Below are 17,748 nucleotides of genomic sequence, written 5' to 3'. Positions count from 1 at the left end.
GCAGAAAGCCCACCGGCGGGAGTGAAGAACCAGGGCCACCTGCATAGAGATGCTAAGCGGGGGAGGGGGCGTCACAGCATGCCAGCTCCTGCGTCCAGCGGACACTCCGGTGTTCGCTTCCTCCCCGTGGTTGGCGCTGCGAGCTAATGAGGTCCTGATCCGTGCTCAGCACCACAGCACCGAGAGCTCTGGCAAACGTCCCCCCTGTGCCGTCTCACCCTTCACGCAAGGACTTCTGTGCTCTGAGGTCCAGCTGACGACACCCCCTTTCTGAAGCCTCCCTGACTGGTCCAGCCCCTGTAAACTCTTCTCTCCCCTCTGAAAGCCTGCAGTCCTTGGGTCTCTACCATATTACTTAGGAATGAGCTACAGTCTTGTGTCTCCGTAAGTGTGTTAATTCGGTTTCATGGCTGAATCTAGGTTAGTATTCAATAAACAGGTTTGGGCTCATTACTTAATTATGACTTAGAAACAGAAAAATGCAATACGTCCGTCTGGGTCTTCCAATCAACGACATCCTGCGGGCTCCATAAACCTCTCGCCAGGGTCACGTTGGACAGTTTGTGGTACGACGGCTCACTCCAGGCCCCGAGCGGTCACCCCACTCGCGCATTCGATGGGGCTCATGCTCTATGCAGCGACAGTGCAGGCGGCTGGCTCACGGGCTGACCCCAATCCTACCTCACTCCTTTCAGCAAGGAGGGAAGAGCCAGGAAGCATGGGGAGAGGGGGACTCATCTTTCGAGGTCTGGAGGGGACGGAGCAGGCACGGGCTCTATGAGCAGCGAAGGCAGTTTTGTGACCAGACTGGATGGGGGTTCATCAAGTCAGACCTCAGGTCTCTAGCCAAGTACGCCTGCCAGGGGCCTTCTGTGGAGGGTGTCACTTTACTCCCTGAATGTGGTCACCACTCCTTTAATGCCAAGAAAACAATCGTAAGCATCACACACACATGACTTTGATGTAAACGACATGAAAGAGAGCCTCTCCTTTCACATGTCCTGTCCAGTCAGGCACAGCCAGGAGTGTGAACGGCGTGAACGTGACCTCAAATGCAATGTCAGCAGACATGTGAGCCCTCCAAACAAACCGCACTTTTTTCATTATTGCCGAATTGATGCAGCTCCTTTCTTCCCTGAGAAAGACGACGAGCTAAACACACACACACACACACACACACACACACACACACACACACACACACACATTGTATTTACACAACACAGGATGAATGGCTGCAGTGTTTGCCCAGAGAACATTCCAACTAAATGTCCCATTAGACTGTCTGTCAAAAAAGCTCCTTGTAAAACGCAAAGTGGGGAGTCCTTAGGATAAAAGGCAGGTTAAGTATAAAACTAATGCCTGGGAGTGAACAGCACTGTAATACGTGTTGCCCGTGGCTTAAGATCCCCCACAAGGAGCAGGAAATGAACACGAGCTGGGTGACTAGCTCTGGGGACGGTCTAGGTCTGGGCACCTGCACTTGGACCAGTAAGGTGACCGACCTGTCAGTCTGCCTGGGGTGTCCCAATCTTGTCAGCGGGAGGCAAGCCGGGAAGGCCGCTCACCCTCCAGACCACCTGGGGCCAACGGGGGCCACACAGGAGGAAGAGGCAGATGGGGGAGAGCTTCCCCAACGCGCTGAGCCCTCGCCTCCCACGCCCCCCTGCCCAGCCCCTGCTCTACGGACACGTACCAGGTGAAGTGGTCGCCAAAGCAGGCCTCGTTTCTAACTCACGTTCCTAACCTCCTGGCCAGTCCAGAACATTTTTATTGCCGAAAGTTTTTGATTCTGTTGTCTTAAACACAGTGTGCTATGCTCTCCTCGACGTCTAAGTGATGCCACGCCAGCCTCTCCTTCCATCCCTGCCTAAGCACACCTGTACCTCGGTCCGTGCTTTATCTACTCTGTGCTCACTTTGTCTGAGACAAATCCTCGTATTCTTTTTGAAACTCTGAGGGTGGCCTCATCAGGAAGCCGTGGCCACACTCCCCTCGGCACCCAGACTGTGGCAGGCCCCCTGCACCCTACCTACCACGTGACTGTTCCCAACCCGAGTCCTAAAGCTGGAAGGGATCCTAGAGGTCCTCTGAGCAGCTCCCCCGGGAGGTCAGTGGTTTGAGCGCCTTCCCCTCCCTGAACGTCAGTCCCAGTCTCCACCGAGTTCACAGAAGGGACTCCCAGCTTCCCAAGGCTCCTGCTCTGTTCCTGGATGGTTCCTGCCATTAGTGGTCTTTGCACGTGTTTCTGGTCACTTTCCCCAGATGCTCAACTCCTACCTTCACAGGTTATGAGATACACCTGGGCCCTCTTCAAGCACCAACAGCCACGCAGCCTCTCAGGCCCGTCTCCCCGCAGCCCCCAGCCTCTCCTCCCACGATCGTCCCGCGTCCCAAGCGCATCAACCTCACGCATTCCAGGTATCAGAGCTCCGTTGAAAGCACGCTCAATCCCAGCCGTCCCACTCTTGGCTAAGTGGGGATTAAGGCAGGAATACCTTCACCTTAGATTTTTATAGCACAGTAAAATTTACTTCCCTCCTTTTACAAATGAAAAAATGAAGCCCCAGTCACCAAAGTGGCTAGGCCAGTGCAGTTATGTTAGGGGACACCTGAGCGGGTTACCCCTCCATGGCCCTAGACACAGGACGCTCATATCAAACCTCCAAAACAGCTTCATGGGAACCACCAGGGAGCCTAAGAATGTCGGAGAAGACCTACTCTGCACAGTGCTTTCCACAGGAGGTAGCCAGGTATTCTGAGATGGGAGAGTGGGATAGGATATATTTTAAAATATTGTGATAGAGCACCAAAGCATTTCTAGGATTTTTTTCTTCAAAACAAAATGTGGAAGTGGGGAAGACTTTTAATCTAATATCTGCCCTCCTTTCTGGAGAAGTGGGATAGGACCAGAGAAGGGATGCTCGAAAATGTTTGAAAAGCCTCCAATGCCATCTGGACCCAAGATACACTGAAATAGAGGAAAATATGGAAATTCTTTTGGCTATCAGTATTCCCTTTGCTTTGGAGCTTATTTCTATGAAGGCTGTTTCCCCCTTGCTTCTAACTGTGCTATTTAAATTCTATCTCCAGTATGCTGACAGCCAAACCTATAGGCTAAGGCAGTGGTCTTCAAATGATTTTGACTGTTTAAATTTTTTAAAAATATGCACAATTAGCATATGCAAATTTTATACACAATAAATTTTTGTTTTATATAATTTATAAAATATATACAATTTTTAAATTTTATCTATATATATAGTAAAAAACCATAAATTGGAAGCTCTAAGGTTTTGTGGTACGTGGGCATCTCACTGCTGTGGCCTCTCCCGTTGCGGAGCACAGGCTCCGGACGCGCAGGCTCAGCGGCCACGGCTCACGGGCCCAGCCGCTCCACGGCATGTGGGATCCTCATGGACCGGGGCGTGAACCCGTGTCCCCTGCATCAGCAGGTGGACTCTCAACCACTGCGCCACCAGGGAAGCCCAAGGTTTTTTTTTTTTATATCCTAACGGCTCGTCTTGTTTTCCTCCGAGGGAATACCCAGCCCACTTTGAAGATCACACCCAGCTGTCTCATGAAGTTACAAGGCACCAAAGTCAAACTTATAACCTAATTTGAAAGCTGTAACCTAAGTCACAAGTGCAATTTAATGCCTGCAAAAACAAATGGGCACCTTGGCTGAGAATTAATTTATTTATAAACCACATCCATGGCGAAGACACCTTGCTCCAAGGTAAGCACCTGCTCACACAACTCAGTATCACATTTGTATTCCTAAATCTGCTGTTTCTTTAATATGTCTTAATACATCTATTTGAGATTGAGTGATTAAGCTCTCTATTTAAAACACAAGGTCACTTTTTCTTAGGAAGAATCACACATATATCCTGTACTCATTATATTTACATGTATACACACACACATATATTTAAGATACAGAAATGGATTGTTACTCAAAATAAACAAGGCATGCTATAGCATAGTCCCATTACTCGTTTTTAAAACTTAAAAAAAATCCAGCATCCTCACCTATCGCTCTCCTTTCACTGAATCAGTTGCATAAAATGAGGCCATTTGTATATTTACCATGCTTCCAATCTCCGGGCATATCAACTACACAGCTGTGATATTTATTGATGAATTGAGCTAATAACACACTGATGTAATCATCAACTCTCAATGCCAATATTTCTCCCCCTATGTAAACAAAAGGGTGTTGACACAAAAGGCTAATTTTGTCACAAGCTTTACGTGGAGAAGGTCAGCAAAGTAAACACCCAATCCTAAACAAAAGCGTTCCACTAAGAACTGAGCCGGAGTGTAACACTGATCTGGAAGAAAAGACGCTGGATCTGAAGGGAGCCGGCGAGTCGGCTTCCGGGATCCTCCAGAATGAAAGATCCAGGTGTGCGCAGGCCAACGGAGCACACCGCCTGGGCCAGATGACTTCATTCCTGTTACTTCTTTACGCAAAGCAAGGAGAGGAAGAAAAGATTTGTGACCCCCTTACGGCCGGAGAGGTTGTTACTAAGACAGACCTGAGCATTGCATTACGGGCAGGGAATTCCCTTACCCCATTCATTCACCTTGGAGAACTTCTTCCAGGTTCGAAGGACAGTTTCATTCGAGATTTCCTAGGCAGACGGCTTTGGTGATTAGCCAAAGCAGTTCTGGACTTAGAGAGAGAGTATGCAGAGAGATAAAAATAAATACCAGTTGAAAATACACGGAACCCCGGATTAAAGAAACCTACAAGCCTTCGTCTCCATTCATCAGAAGATCTGCCCCACAGGCCAGCCTGGACACACACGTGCTGGTCACTGGCTGGACCAGTGGGACTGCTGCCTCCAGATGAGGCTTCTACACTTGGCCACCTTCCTCCACGTCCAGTGTCACCAGCCCCACTTCACTCATGGGAGATCCCTGATTTTAAGCAGCAGGAAATAGGGATTCTCTGGCTTGGTCCATAAGTAAAAAGCAAGGTCTTCAGTCTGTATAATCTCTCATTCCCTGTATTGCCAGTAAAACAATGGGGGGAAGCGGAGCAGAAGCCAAGCGAGGGGGGGAGGAGGGAGAAGGGAGAAATAGCATCACTCGTGTCGGTGCCATACAATGGCCTTCACTCTGCACTTCACAGGCACAGTGGGAGAAAAAAGACTTAGAACGCAGACTGTATTGGTTTTCTGGAGCTGCTGTAACAAAGTACCCCAAACTGGGGGCTTATGAAGGGAACCCTCCAGGGTTCTGGAGGCCAGAACCCGAGATCACGGTGTGGGCAGGGCTGCTTGCCTCTGAGGCTGCAGGAGAATCCACTCTGGCCTCCCCCCTGGTTTCTGGTCTCAGTGTCTTCACATCGTCTTCTTCTGTGTCTGCTGCCTCTGTGTCCACGTTCCCCCCTTTTACAAAGACACAGTCACCATGGATCAGGGCCATCCGATTTATATATATATAAATTTATTTATTTATTTTGGGCTGCGTTGGGTCTTCATTGCCGCGCACGGGTTTTTCTCTAGTTGCGGTGAGCGGGGGCTACTCTTCGTTGCGGTGCGTGGGCTTCTCACTGCAGTGGCTTCTCTTGTTGGGGATCACAGGCTCTAGGCACGCGGGCTTCAGTAGTTGTGGCACACGGGCTCAGTACTTGTGGCTCACGGGCCCTAGAGCGCAGGCTCAGTAGTTGTCGCACACGGACCCAGTTGCTCCGCGACATGTGGGATCTTCCCGGACCAGGGCTCGAACCCGTGTCCCCTGCATTGGCAGGGGGATTCTTAACCACTGCACCACCAGGGAAGTCCTGGGGTTTCTGCTTTGGTCAGTTGACAGCCAGTTACCTGCACTCCCTCTGGGAGGTGATCCCCACCTGGTACTGATAAGGGTGAATCTGCAGACCTTCAGAGAGAATACCCAGGTCCTGGGTCGCGACTCCCCAGCAAAGGTACCAGGAGGTCCACACTTCAGCGGGATCAAAGATAGCCATGGGAAGGGTCAGGACCAGGGGCCTGGGGACAAGCTACCAAAGACCTTTTCTGACATCTTGGGGGTGATAACTATTGTGACAAGTGAAGGAGTCAAACCTGCTCATAACAGAAAAGAGTGAAAAGTCAGCTTGGACTCAAATAAGAAAAAGCAGCCGTGCCATTAATCACGCTGGGAAGATATGGAAGAGCCGGCTGCCAAGTGAACAGCTCGTATTATTTCTCCCAAGGTCACTCTGGAAAACGCCACAGCGACCCCCTCCTTGATGGATCACTTTCTTACCAAAGACACCCTGGACTGGCCTTGTATTTTCCTGGCACAGGGGGACACGCAGCTGTGGCCCTCGCCTCATGACACACACAGCGATGTGTCTAATCCCCGCTTCTCCTGGTCCTGCCGAGAAACAGAAACCTCAGGAACACCAATCCCTCCTCCCTTGTCTTAGACACCCCCTCCCCCTTTCCCCCCAACCCCGGCCAGGATCTATAGCTATGTGGATCCTCTGGGTAAAAGGGGAGGATTGCTTCCCCAGGGCCTGCTCCCAAGGGAGCCATGTGCCTCTGAGAAATCCCCCGCCAAATGGATCAACAACAACTTCCGTCTGGAAAGCAGCTTACGGAGGAAGTCCAGCAACAGATCCCGGGGGGCTCCTGGCGGTGTTCGCTCATCAGGAGTTCCCTCCACCCTCCCCGGTGAGGGGGCCCCCTTCCATCTCCACTTCCACTTCAGCTGCTCCAGTGCTGTCCCCCTCTTCAGGGTGACTGACCGGGGACCAAGTCTGGGCGGGGAGGCACTGAGGACACCTGATGCCCCCCTCACCTCTCCCGCTCTCCGTCTCCCATCCAGGACTCCCGGTCCCCGACCTACTGCCTCCCAACAGCTACGGTCTCCCCTGCCACACCAGCACCAGCTAGTCTCAAAGAAAGGAAACCAATACACGCCGAGAATCGGGAACTCATATCAGGACCTTTAAAAAACAATTCTCATCCTGCTTCATGAGGGACTATGGTAGGAGAAGCGTTCTTCAATTTCGAGTGAGACAAAAGAGAGAAATACACAAAAACAGCCAAATTCACACTATGGGAGATGGCCTCGTACTAAAGCAGAGCTGGCCAGACGGCCCCAGGGACCAGCCTGTAGCCCAGGAGAGTCAGATTGATGGTGTGGTCGCAGTTGCGGGGAGCAGGGGGCTGCCCCAAGGACGAGAGGGACGCGGAAGCACCTTCAGTGAAGTCCAGTTCCCACTGGGGCTCCGGGGAGGGCGTCTGTCAGTCACGCTGCTGAGCGCGCCCTTGGGTCACAACTCGGAAGGGACTTCTACATCCTGGGGTCCGTTATTGTCACAGCAGGAAAACTGACATCTGTTTCAAGGGAGGACCCGTGGGCGGTATCATAGGCGGTGAAATGGAGCTTGCTTCTCGGTTCATGCTCAACCACTACCTACTACAAAGAAAGTAGCCAATAACCTTCAGGTCAGGGCGGGGGGACACGGAAGAGAGAGGTGCTGAAAAGAGAAGTAAGTATCTCCCAAGGGCAGAACCGAAAAGAACTAAAGTCTTTACCAGAAAAAGATTGGAATCTTGGTCAATTCCACTCCCACTCCTTTATTCAAATGTAGTTCATTTTTTAAAGTTACCTAACCGGGTTAACTGCCATAATGAGAAGACACCCTTGCCTGTCTCCCACCTCCCATCCCTTCCCCCAACCCCCCCGCAATGCTCCTTCCCTCCATAGACACAAATTCCGGTTTTCATCCTAAATCTGATGTGCTTTAAACAGTTCACAAGGCACTTCTGTACACGGCATCTCATCCTGCTTTTTCAACCGGTCATGGTGACCCGTCCCGCTACTCTATGCTGAACTCAGAGGGTTTGCGTGGCTTGCCCAAGGGGACAGACAGCCTGTAAACAGGAGGGCAGCATGTCCTATGGTGCATCGCAGCACTCCAGACTCTGACCCCTCCTCGCCACCACATGGCCTTGCCCATTAGAGGCACCTAGTGGACCTGTGGATTGGACGGCCATAGAACCCATGAGCATCACGGTCCAGAAAGAGTAAGTGGGAGGCTTAACGCACGGAGCTGGTTAGCAACAGCACGGAATTTGGAAGCAAGGCACCAGGGCTGGTGGGTGGATGGGCAGTGTCTCCATGCAGTTCTGTGTCCCAGGTCCTCCACGGAACAGTAAGGTCAGTTGTAGTCCTCCCCAGCACCCTCCCCTTTTAAAAAACTCTGCCATTAATAGATTCTCCGAATTCTTCCCTGCTTTCTAAAACCCACAGTGTCAGAGCGGAAGGAAAACAAGGCAGCTGGTCTTGGCCACCTTTCCCAAGAGATTAAAGGACACATGCTGCGCGAGGGAAGGTAATACAATTCTACTCGGCTTCTCGTAACCTTCTTCCTTCTCCACACCTTGCAAAAGCTCGCTCCATGCCCCCTTCCTCATCCAGCATGCTAAGCCAGCCTGTCTTAGCCTCCTGGGCCCACAAAGCTAGGCGAAAAGGAAATACAACAACCCTCCCAAAGTCAGCCACCTAGATCAAATAAACTTTCAAATTGTTATTCCTGATGGCGGTCCTGGCCACCAGACTAAGATTCTCTGCTGTGTGTTTCATGCTGGAAACCGTCTCTATTTGTCATTTACATCAGAGTGGCCTTTTACACACCAGGGCTGGTGCAACAGCAAGCTCTTAACATTTTTTTTTACTTTTTTTTTTTTTTTTTTTTTGCGGTACGCGGGCCTCTCACTGCCGTGGCCTCTCCCGCTGCGGAGCACAGGCTCCGGACGCGCAGGCTCAGCAGCCATGGCTCACGGGCCCAGCCGCTCCGCGGCATGTGGGATCTTCCCGGACCGGGGCACGAACCCGTGTCCCCTGCATCAGCAGGCGGACTCTCAACCACTGCGCCACCAGGGAAGCCCCGCTCTTAATATTTTGTTAAAAAGGGTGACGTCACGGCTCTATTAGTAAAAAGTGGGCAGGTGATGGAGGGGATCCAAGTCTCTAGGAAACAATTTTTTTCTTAAAAATCAGCTGCAAATGATGAATGCTACTGGTTTTCTAAGCTTTACAGTGATTCATTAAACCCCATGAAGAGTTTTTATCTTAACTCAGAGGGAAGGGGAAGAGAGTGAAAGCAAACAGAAGGGGTCTGACCATCTCTTATTCCAAGCTGTTAAATATTAAAATATTTAATATTAATGATAGCCCACGCGCTGCAGCCTCTGATGGTCAACAGCTCAGTGGATCATTGTCTCTTACGTGTCTTTGGTTGTTGCCGTGAAACACTCAGGGTATAAGGAAATCTATTAACTACAGAGGACAAGTTCCGAGAGAGAGAGGAGAACAGCTTTGTATCTAACACACGCTGGGATACCAGAAATGGAGAAGCCGGGGAAGGCATGGGGGAGCTTTCCTCACTGCAGTGAGTGCCACAGCCAAACCCAGGATGCACTGCCTTGTCCTTCTCCTCCAGAGAGAAGCCCTCCCCCGCCTTCCCTCTTCAGGTCGCTTCTGCGTCTGCTCAGCCCAAGCCCCTGGAAGCTTTCATCGGGGGCAGTAGGCACACGGCACCGTGGGACGTCCCGAGATAGGATGTGCCTGGATGGATGTGCTTCTGAAGCTTTTGTGAAATTTGATGGCCTGCCCTCCATTTCACCCTGGGTGGGGAAATGCCAGTGGCTTGCATGGTTATGTTTCATTTGGAATCATTTAAAATAGTTTAATTAATTTATCATGTTGAAAAATCCACCTTGCTTTCTGAATCTGTTCCCCATCTTAATTTCCACCAGAGGCACATAGGCTACGGTGCCCTTAGAAGAGTATTGACTCGGCCTTGCTGTAACCTTGGTATGTCTTCACCATCTACCAAAAGCGAAATAGAGTACTCTTAGGAACTCTGGTCCTAAATCCTGTCTCTTATTTCTTGACTCCAAATGAGAAAGTCAGTGCTTAACCACCTCTTTGAGATTTAAATAGGGGTTACGACAGGGCAAATACACATGATTTCAAATTACTAACTGACAGATGTGGGAATCTCCATAGGTGTGTACAAATCATACAAGTGCAGGTTTTGATGAAATATGCAATCAGCATTGCTTTGTTAAATTTAAGTTTTCTTTAAATAGACACTTAAGTGTAGAAAGACACTTAAAATTATAAAGTAAATCTCAGGCTATTATCTCCTTCTCTTGATTATACAAACTCTTTTCTCCTCAAACAGCTACAATCCAGGTTCTGGCCATCTCCTACTGCTTCTGCCCTGCGCTGAAAGATTGTTTCCTTTTCTATACCATGGGAGATGTCTAAATACTAGAAACAATGTTATGGTAAAATTATGACAAAGAAATCTGCATTACCCACGATTGCGTTGAACGAGTGGCTGCACCCAATAGGCCATAGGTACATGGATTAAAGATACATTTTTTGTAACTGTGACTTTATGATCTCATGAACATTCTCAAGACATTTATGTAAAACACTACAATCCAAGACATAGTAGGTCTAGCACACAAACCACATCATAAACAGTATCAGACACATCTGCCAGTTCTGAGCTGGTGACAGAAATGACAAATAAGGACGTTTTTATCATTTGTTCCTCACAAGGTCGTACTTTGAAGTTTCAGAAACAACTCACTGAATCAGTAGTAATCCCTTTGGATAACGGTATGCAGCTTGTATTATTTTAATTCAAATTTAAATCTGATTGCTTCACTTTAAGGGTTTCAAAAGGATATCTATAATTTTGGACTCTTGGCGTAATCTAAGGTAGCTGAGGTTTTTAAATTGCTTAATTTGAAAGAGCTCATTTTCCAAAATGTATTCACACTCCTATATGTAATTGGTAATGATGTACACTGCATTCTGTGCTGTTGAGATTAGGTACAGATTTCTGGGCGATCAACACCAAACTCATCTCTAGACATCCCAATACTCAGATTCATCTTGTATCATTTTCATTTTTGAAATTCAGGCCAGTTGAATTAGTCATGTTTAAAATAGTCTAATATAATCACACACACACACACACACACACACACACACATGAATGTATATAAAACTGGAGAAATCTGAAAAAGGTTGGTGGATTATGTCAATGTCAGTTTTCTTATTGGGGTATAACACTGTAGCCATGCAAGAGGTCACCACTGGGGAAAACTGGCTGAAAGGTACATGGGATCTCTCTGTATTATTTCTTACAATTGCATGTATATCAATTATCTCAAAAATTTAAAGAAAAGAAGCAAGGAAGACAACAATACATTATATCACCATTTAGTTTTTTAAAATATGTATATGTCTTATGTATCTATACATATACAGACTTACCTGCATACATGTACAAACATAAGAGCCATGCATACATATGTCTCTGTATGTGTGTACATGTCTTTCTATATATGTGTGTATATATATGCTACTTCTGTAAGGATAGCTAAGAAATCACTAATGCTGGTTGTTCCCAAGGAGGAAAACTAAAGCAACAGAATGCTTATTTGCTTTTCACAGGATACCCCTCTGTGCCTGTTGAATTTCGTGCTATTGGCATTACTCATTCAAAAATAATTCTTTAAGAGTGAGGACAAAATAGACATTTCAAACCTAAAACAAACAGAAACAAACCAAAGAATCTTAGCATACACTAAAAGCCTTAGTGAACCCATGTAAGAAGTCCTAACTGTGACACACACACACACACACACACACACACACTGGCAGTGAAGATGCAAATAGAGAAACAAGTCTCTTACGGCTGGAGATGCAGTAGGACAGCCGGCAGTTGATCTTCCGGAAGAGCTGCTTGTTAATTGGCCAGAGGAGGAGAGTGAAGAGCTGAAGGGTGTTGATGATGAGCCCCGAGGCGATAAACACGTAACAGAAGATGAGATGGCACAGGAACTGAGACTTCAGCAACGCGATGAGGTCCATGCTGGGTGGGCCCTCCTCCGCCGAACCACAGACGCCCACCGTAGAACACGTCCAGAGGACAGGACGGCCGGGACTCAGGAAAACACCTGAAACACACACCGACGTCAAACGTGAGAGAAAATATTATCTGCTCTTATAGGCAGGGGAAAAAAACTCTTAGAAGAAACTATACTCTCGAGATTAAACACATTCTACAAGGAATTCCCTGGTGGTCCCGTGGTTAGGATTCCGAGCTTTCACTGCAAGGGGCACGGGTTTGATCCCTGGTCAGGGAACTAAGGTTCCCCGCAAGCCAAGCGGCCAAAAATTTAAAACACGTTGTACATTCGTTGATTTATTTTTATTTCAAAAACTTTTTTGAGGAGGAGGGAATGAGGCCCACAGAGGTTAAGCAACTTGGTCAGGGTTCCACAGGCCTCACCGCTAAGGAGAGGCTGGTGGCCAGAGTCCGCATCTCTGGACCTTCCCTCCTGCCAGCCTACTGCCCCCAGCGACCCCTTCACACCTCCCTCCACTCATCATCTCCAGATCTCAGTCCAAATGGCACTTCTTCTGGCAAGACCTCCCCGAATGCATGCCTGCCCGGGGGAGGCTGGGGGCCACCCCTGGGGTGGTGTTCGGAGGGGGTGGCCCAGGCGGCACCCTCTGCCGTTACTGTGTTACTGCTTCGCCTGTTCGCCTTCCTCCACTGGACCGTCACTCCTCCGGGGCACACGACTATTCTGAAGATCATCCCTGTCTCCCCCAGCCTTGAAGCAATCACTGGCACAGAGTTGGAACTTAATTAGAAATACATATATGGGACTTCCCTGGTGGCGCAATGGTTAAGAATCTGCCTGCCAATGCAGGGGACACGGGTTCGAGCCCTGGTCTGGGAAGATCCCACATGCGGCGGAGCAACGAAGCCCGTGCACCACAACTACTGAGCCTGCGCTCTAGAGCCCACAAACCACAACTACTGAGCCTGTGCCCCATAACTACTGAAGCCCGCGCACCTAGAGCCCGTGCTCCACAGTAAGAGAAGCCACCGCAGTGAGAAGCCCGTGCACCGCAACGAAGAGTAGCCCCCGCTCGCCGCAACTAGAGAAAACCCGCCAGCAGCAACAAAGACCCAGTGCAGCCAAAAACGAAATAAATGAATGAATAAAAATTTTTAAAAAATACATATATATTTGTGGAACGATTTAATGAAGGGAAACAAGGGATGAACTTTGAGATATCAGTAAACACAAATAACCAACTATGAAGGCAAGAGGAACACGCCACCACACTCCTGACACACACACACAGACACACACACACACACACACGTGCGCGCACACATGCACCCTTAAGAGTTCTAAGATTGAACAGAAACTCAAAACATGCACAGCGGCCAGACTCACGGCCCTGTCATCAGTCTCCAACCCCAGAATGGAATAATGAAATAACTGTCCAGTTTGGCAAATTAAGCCTTTGAGGAACAGCCTGGAGGCAGGAGGTTCAAATACTCTGCTGGAGCGTGATGCGTAGCAGGCTAGCTTCTCCCAGAAGCAGAACGTCATTGCAGACGACCTCAGGAACAGCTCCAACGGCAGGACGACCTTTCTAACAGTAATAGTGAAGAGACCCTAGACGTCATTACAATCTTTATGGATAATACTGTCCCGCAAAAAATCTGTATGACAGTAGCACATATATGATCTCATTTTAAGCCTCAGATGAATCCATGAGTATTATTATTATCCCATTTTTCGGAATAAGAAACTGAGATGCCCCATAGGTTGGGCGATTTGCCTGAGGTTGCCACCATCAGTAACTGACCTTAAGATTCAGTCTGACGGGGCTTCCCTGGTGGCACTGTGGTTAAGAATCCGCCTGCCAATGCAGGGGACACGGGTTCGAGCCCTGGTCCGGGAAGATCCCACATGCCGCGGAGCAACTAAGCCCGTGCACCACAACTACTGAAGCCTGCACACCACAACCACTGGGGGCCACTCGCCTACAGTCCATGCTCCGCAACAAGAGAAGCCACGGTAGCAAGAAGCCCGTGCACCACAACAAAGAGCAGCCCCCGCTCGCCGCAACTAGAGAAAAGCCCGCGCGCAGCAACAGACCCAGCGCAGCCATAATTAATTAATTATTTTAAAAGTGCTTAAAAGGATTCAGTTCTGACGTCCGAGCTCTTTCTCCTCCAGCTCTCTGGGCGACTTGACCCCTGGGGTGTGAGGTGGGGCTTCTCCTGGGCTCAGAACTCCCCTCCACAGAGCAGCCCAGAAAGGAGCCCAGGGCAAAACCAGTGCAGCGTTCAGTGAGGTTCATAGTCCCAAACTAGGCGCAGAGTTGGGGACACGGGACTCGCTTCTGGGACTCCTAGGCTGGTTTTGAGGACAGTCTTGGGCATAAGGACAGTCACAAGGTGCATTCCTGTAAAACATGACCCTCGCTTAGACTAACTGGAAGGCACCTGTGATTCCTATGTGTTTCTGAGACGAGGGAAATAGAAAGTACCTTTGGCCTGATTTCTCTGAAGTCAGCTCAGCTCAGCTGAGACCATCTATCTCCCCAGAAGCCCTGCTCTCTGGCACAAAGCCAGGACGCTGCAGGGGCTGAAGCAGCCCTTCTTCAATGTTTTTCAGAAAGCACTGCCCTGGGACACCTCCAAGTTGTCAAACTCTTTACTTAGTTTCAACACACCCAGTCTCTCTCGAAGGCACAGACATTAAGCTGGTAGCTCACCTCAATGCACTTGGCTTTTAGGAGCTACATGAATAGGAGTGACACACGTCAGCAGCAGCTATAGTCTGAGGTGGAATATTCACGTGCTGTATTCATTTGTCCTTGGATTAGCCTCTAAAAGCTTCCAGACACTCTAGGCCAGAAGAAGTGTGATTCTTCACTAGGTTTCTGGGACCTAGCGTTTGGAAAGTATTTGACAAATCCTTTGCTTTGCTGACTTAACACTAAGAAATGGAAGTCAGCTGGTACTGGAAACGCAGGGGATTGAATGCCGCCTTCCTCGGTTTCCTGTCAGAAGTAGGGCATGACGAAGAAAAAGTAAGCTTTTCTTTTTTTCCTTGTTTAAGTCCAGGGACCAGCATGCCCTTTAGTAAAACCCTTGCTAGTACTGCATGAACCAGGGGTCGAACACAACGTTGGTGAGCTTTAGGAGTCACGAGGGGGGTCACAGACAGGCGAGCCTTGGCTGGCTTTGTTCTGCCCCAGACCCCCTTCCTAGACTGGTGTGGGTTTGGAGTTCAACTGTCTGGGTTTGAAGCTCTGTTATACCCCTTACTGGTTGCGTATCCTCAGGTAAATTAACTTTTCTGAATCTCGGATTCTTTATCTACAAAAAGGGCTAATAGATTGCGATCAAAATTCCAAGGAGGCTACTGTTTTTTGCAAAACTTTAGTTGATTCTCAAATTGATATTCAAGAGCAAAAACGACAAGAATAGCAAAGGAAATGCATGATGAACAATAAGGTAAGAAGTGCTGCGAGTTTATGAAACAATTTAACTGATTATTAAAAGAGAGACAAGGCTAAACTTTTTGCGGGGGGGTGTCTAGTGGGTGAATATGTGTTGCATGTCTTAAGTTTATTCCAGATAGAAGTTTGGGGGGACCATCCTCCCCTTCTTGACTAAAGGCAAGCTTTCTCTCTAATGTGGTGATTTGCCAATTCGCTACCATACTGAGGAAAGATGGTGTAAAGATCTGACCAGTGACAAAAACAGGTAGAGAGAAAGCATTTTAAAATTCTTGCCTTTTCCTCTAATTTTTGGTGGAAGGATTACAGGTGGTTTCTCTTTTCTTGCCCGTGTTTTATTGTTCTTTTCTATAACGAGAATGAGATTCTCCCCCTTCCTGGGCACAGAGCTGGATGGACGCATCTCCCAGCATCCCTGCCATTGGTTAGATGTGGTCAGAGGATGGAGCACACGGGATGATGAAGGTGGTCCCTGAAGGCTGCTTGCAAACTTGATGAGGAAGAACCACGGGGTGGGCTCACCCTGTCAGGTGAGCGGAAAGGTGGAAATCCAGCCCATCAGCAACAGACCAGAGAAATTCTGGAACGTGAAGGCAACCTGAGACCACCTTGAATCCAAGCATAGCTGACGGTGGGGGTGACGCAGGTCAGATGCTAGAGGGTGAGGGACGTTGCAGGAACGTTCGAATCTGGCAGTCCTGGCTAGAAATCCAGGCTTGGCCGCTGCCTAGCTCCATCCCTTACTGAACTTCCACAGCCCCCAGCTTCCTCCTCTGCGAAACCAGAACGAGACCGCCAACACAAGGTTGCTGCAAGGCTCACGTATAATAAAGCGTCTGAAACACTTAACACGAGGCCTGGAACACAGGGAGCTCACAATAATGGGAGAATTTTTCTCTCATTTCAAGAAAAGAAAGAAGGAGCAGCTAAGATGTATTACTTTGGCATCCCTGGGAAAGCCAGTGAGATATAAATCAGTTTTCCTTCTCACTCCCTATCTACTGATAGGGCCTGATGTTTTCTTTAATTTACCTTGAAGTGTGTTAAAACATTGCCTACTCCATTTGTTTTCATTCTAATCTGTCCTTTACTGCTAGTGACTCTGAGATGGGAAGTGATGCGTTCACCAAAACTCACATGGATGGTACCCTTTTAACCAGGTAATGACCTTGGCAAAGCATGGAGATGACAAAGGGACTTCGGAATAAGGGAGGGTGCCAGCCGGCAGGATGCTTTCATTACCCTTGTGTTTCCCACGCAGATTTCTACCCTGAAACTGGGCAGATGCAGAGAAGCTGGCGTGCACACACCGGTGGAGCTTTGCTACCTGGGACTCCTGCAGGGTGAGGGGTGGGAACGCAGATGGCGTCAGCGGAAACATAAACATATAAAAGCAGCCCAGAATCTCCCCATGGGAGAATTCAAGGTGCATCCTTCCCTAAAGACGCGGCTTCAACGTAAAGCATCAAATTAGAGAACCAACGGGAGGACCTGAGTTACGACTTCGGTCTTCTGCCCTAGTCAATATTCTGCAACTATTAAATAAGCACGAGCTTCAGACACACTCAGGAAGAGACTAAACCTGAAACGGGATGAACTCTTCCACTAGGTTGTTTTTAAAGATTTTGGTGGGGTTTTGTTTTGTTTTTTTTTTTTGTCTTTTGTACATTTACATGACAGAATTAAACCAGGTCAGGGTTTTAGAGGAAGCCAAAGCTTCCTTCCAAAGAAATCACTCCAAGTGGAATTGCTAAGATAATGCCCGAGATCAATTTAATACCATCACTGAAATCTATACAACCCATTATTTAGGCTCTTTTAATCCCAAACACCAGAACAGGGTTCACAAAACAGAAGAGAGATCTAACAAATGCTAATTGAAACGATGCTACTTTTTATATTGCAAACTAAAACTGATAATACGCCATTTTAAAAGAGCTGGGGTAAGACGGACTCATTCTCACAATGAGAACCACCACACAATCTTTTTAGAAAGCAACGTGGCATACACAGAAAGACCTCAACATCTTCACACCACTTGATTCCGTAGGCCAACCTCTGACCATCTCTCTCAAGGATAAAACCAGCTTTTAGAAAATTCTCTCTGCACCAAGATATTCAACCAGTATTATTTGTAAGCACCCAAAGTTAGAAAACCATTTACCTTTCTGACATGAGGAAACAATCAAGTGAATTATGGGAAACTCACACAATCGAATGAAGAAAGTATCACTATAATAGGTTTGTAGTAAGATGGAAACATTTTCATTATGATATTGGGAGATGAAGGTCACCGAATTATAGAGAGAGAGAATAACCACAACTCAGAAAAACACTACCGGTAGTTATCTTTCTGTGTGTGCGCACACAACT

General features: G+C 48.2%; 1 protein-coding gene across 7 annotated transcripts in view; it reads right to left on the bottom strand.

The window, feature by feature from the left end:
- AGPAT4 (1-acylglycerol-3-phosphate O-acyltransferase 4) overlaps window positions 1-17,748 on the bottom strand; it is a 117,918-nt gene that overhangs the window by 70,374 nt on the left and 29,796 nt on the right. For all 7 annotated transcript variants that reach the window (XR_004352609.1, XM_032651835.1, XM_032651834.1 and 4 more), the window contains one exon: window positions 11,730-11,993. Coding sequence is in view for 6 of the 7 variants with exons in the window: in XM_032651833.1 (XP_032507724.1) it covers window positions 11,730-11,993 (264 nt within the window). In the remaining variant the exon portion in view is untranslated. The remainder of the gene's footprint in view (window positions 1-11,729; window positions 11,994-17,748) is intronic.

The sequence above is a fragment of the Phocoena sinus genome, chromosome 12, assembly GCF_008692025.1.
Source record: "Phocoena sinus isolate mPhoSin1 chromosome 12, mPhoSin1.pri, whole genome shotgun sequence".
Lineage (NCBI taxonomy): Eukaryota > Metazoa > Chordata > Mammalia > Artiodactyla > Phocoenidae > Phocoena > Phocoena sinus.
This window is presented reverse-complemented; position numbering and strand designations above follow the sequence as displayed.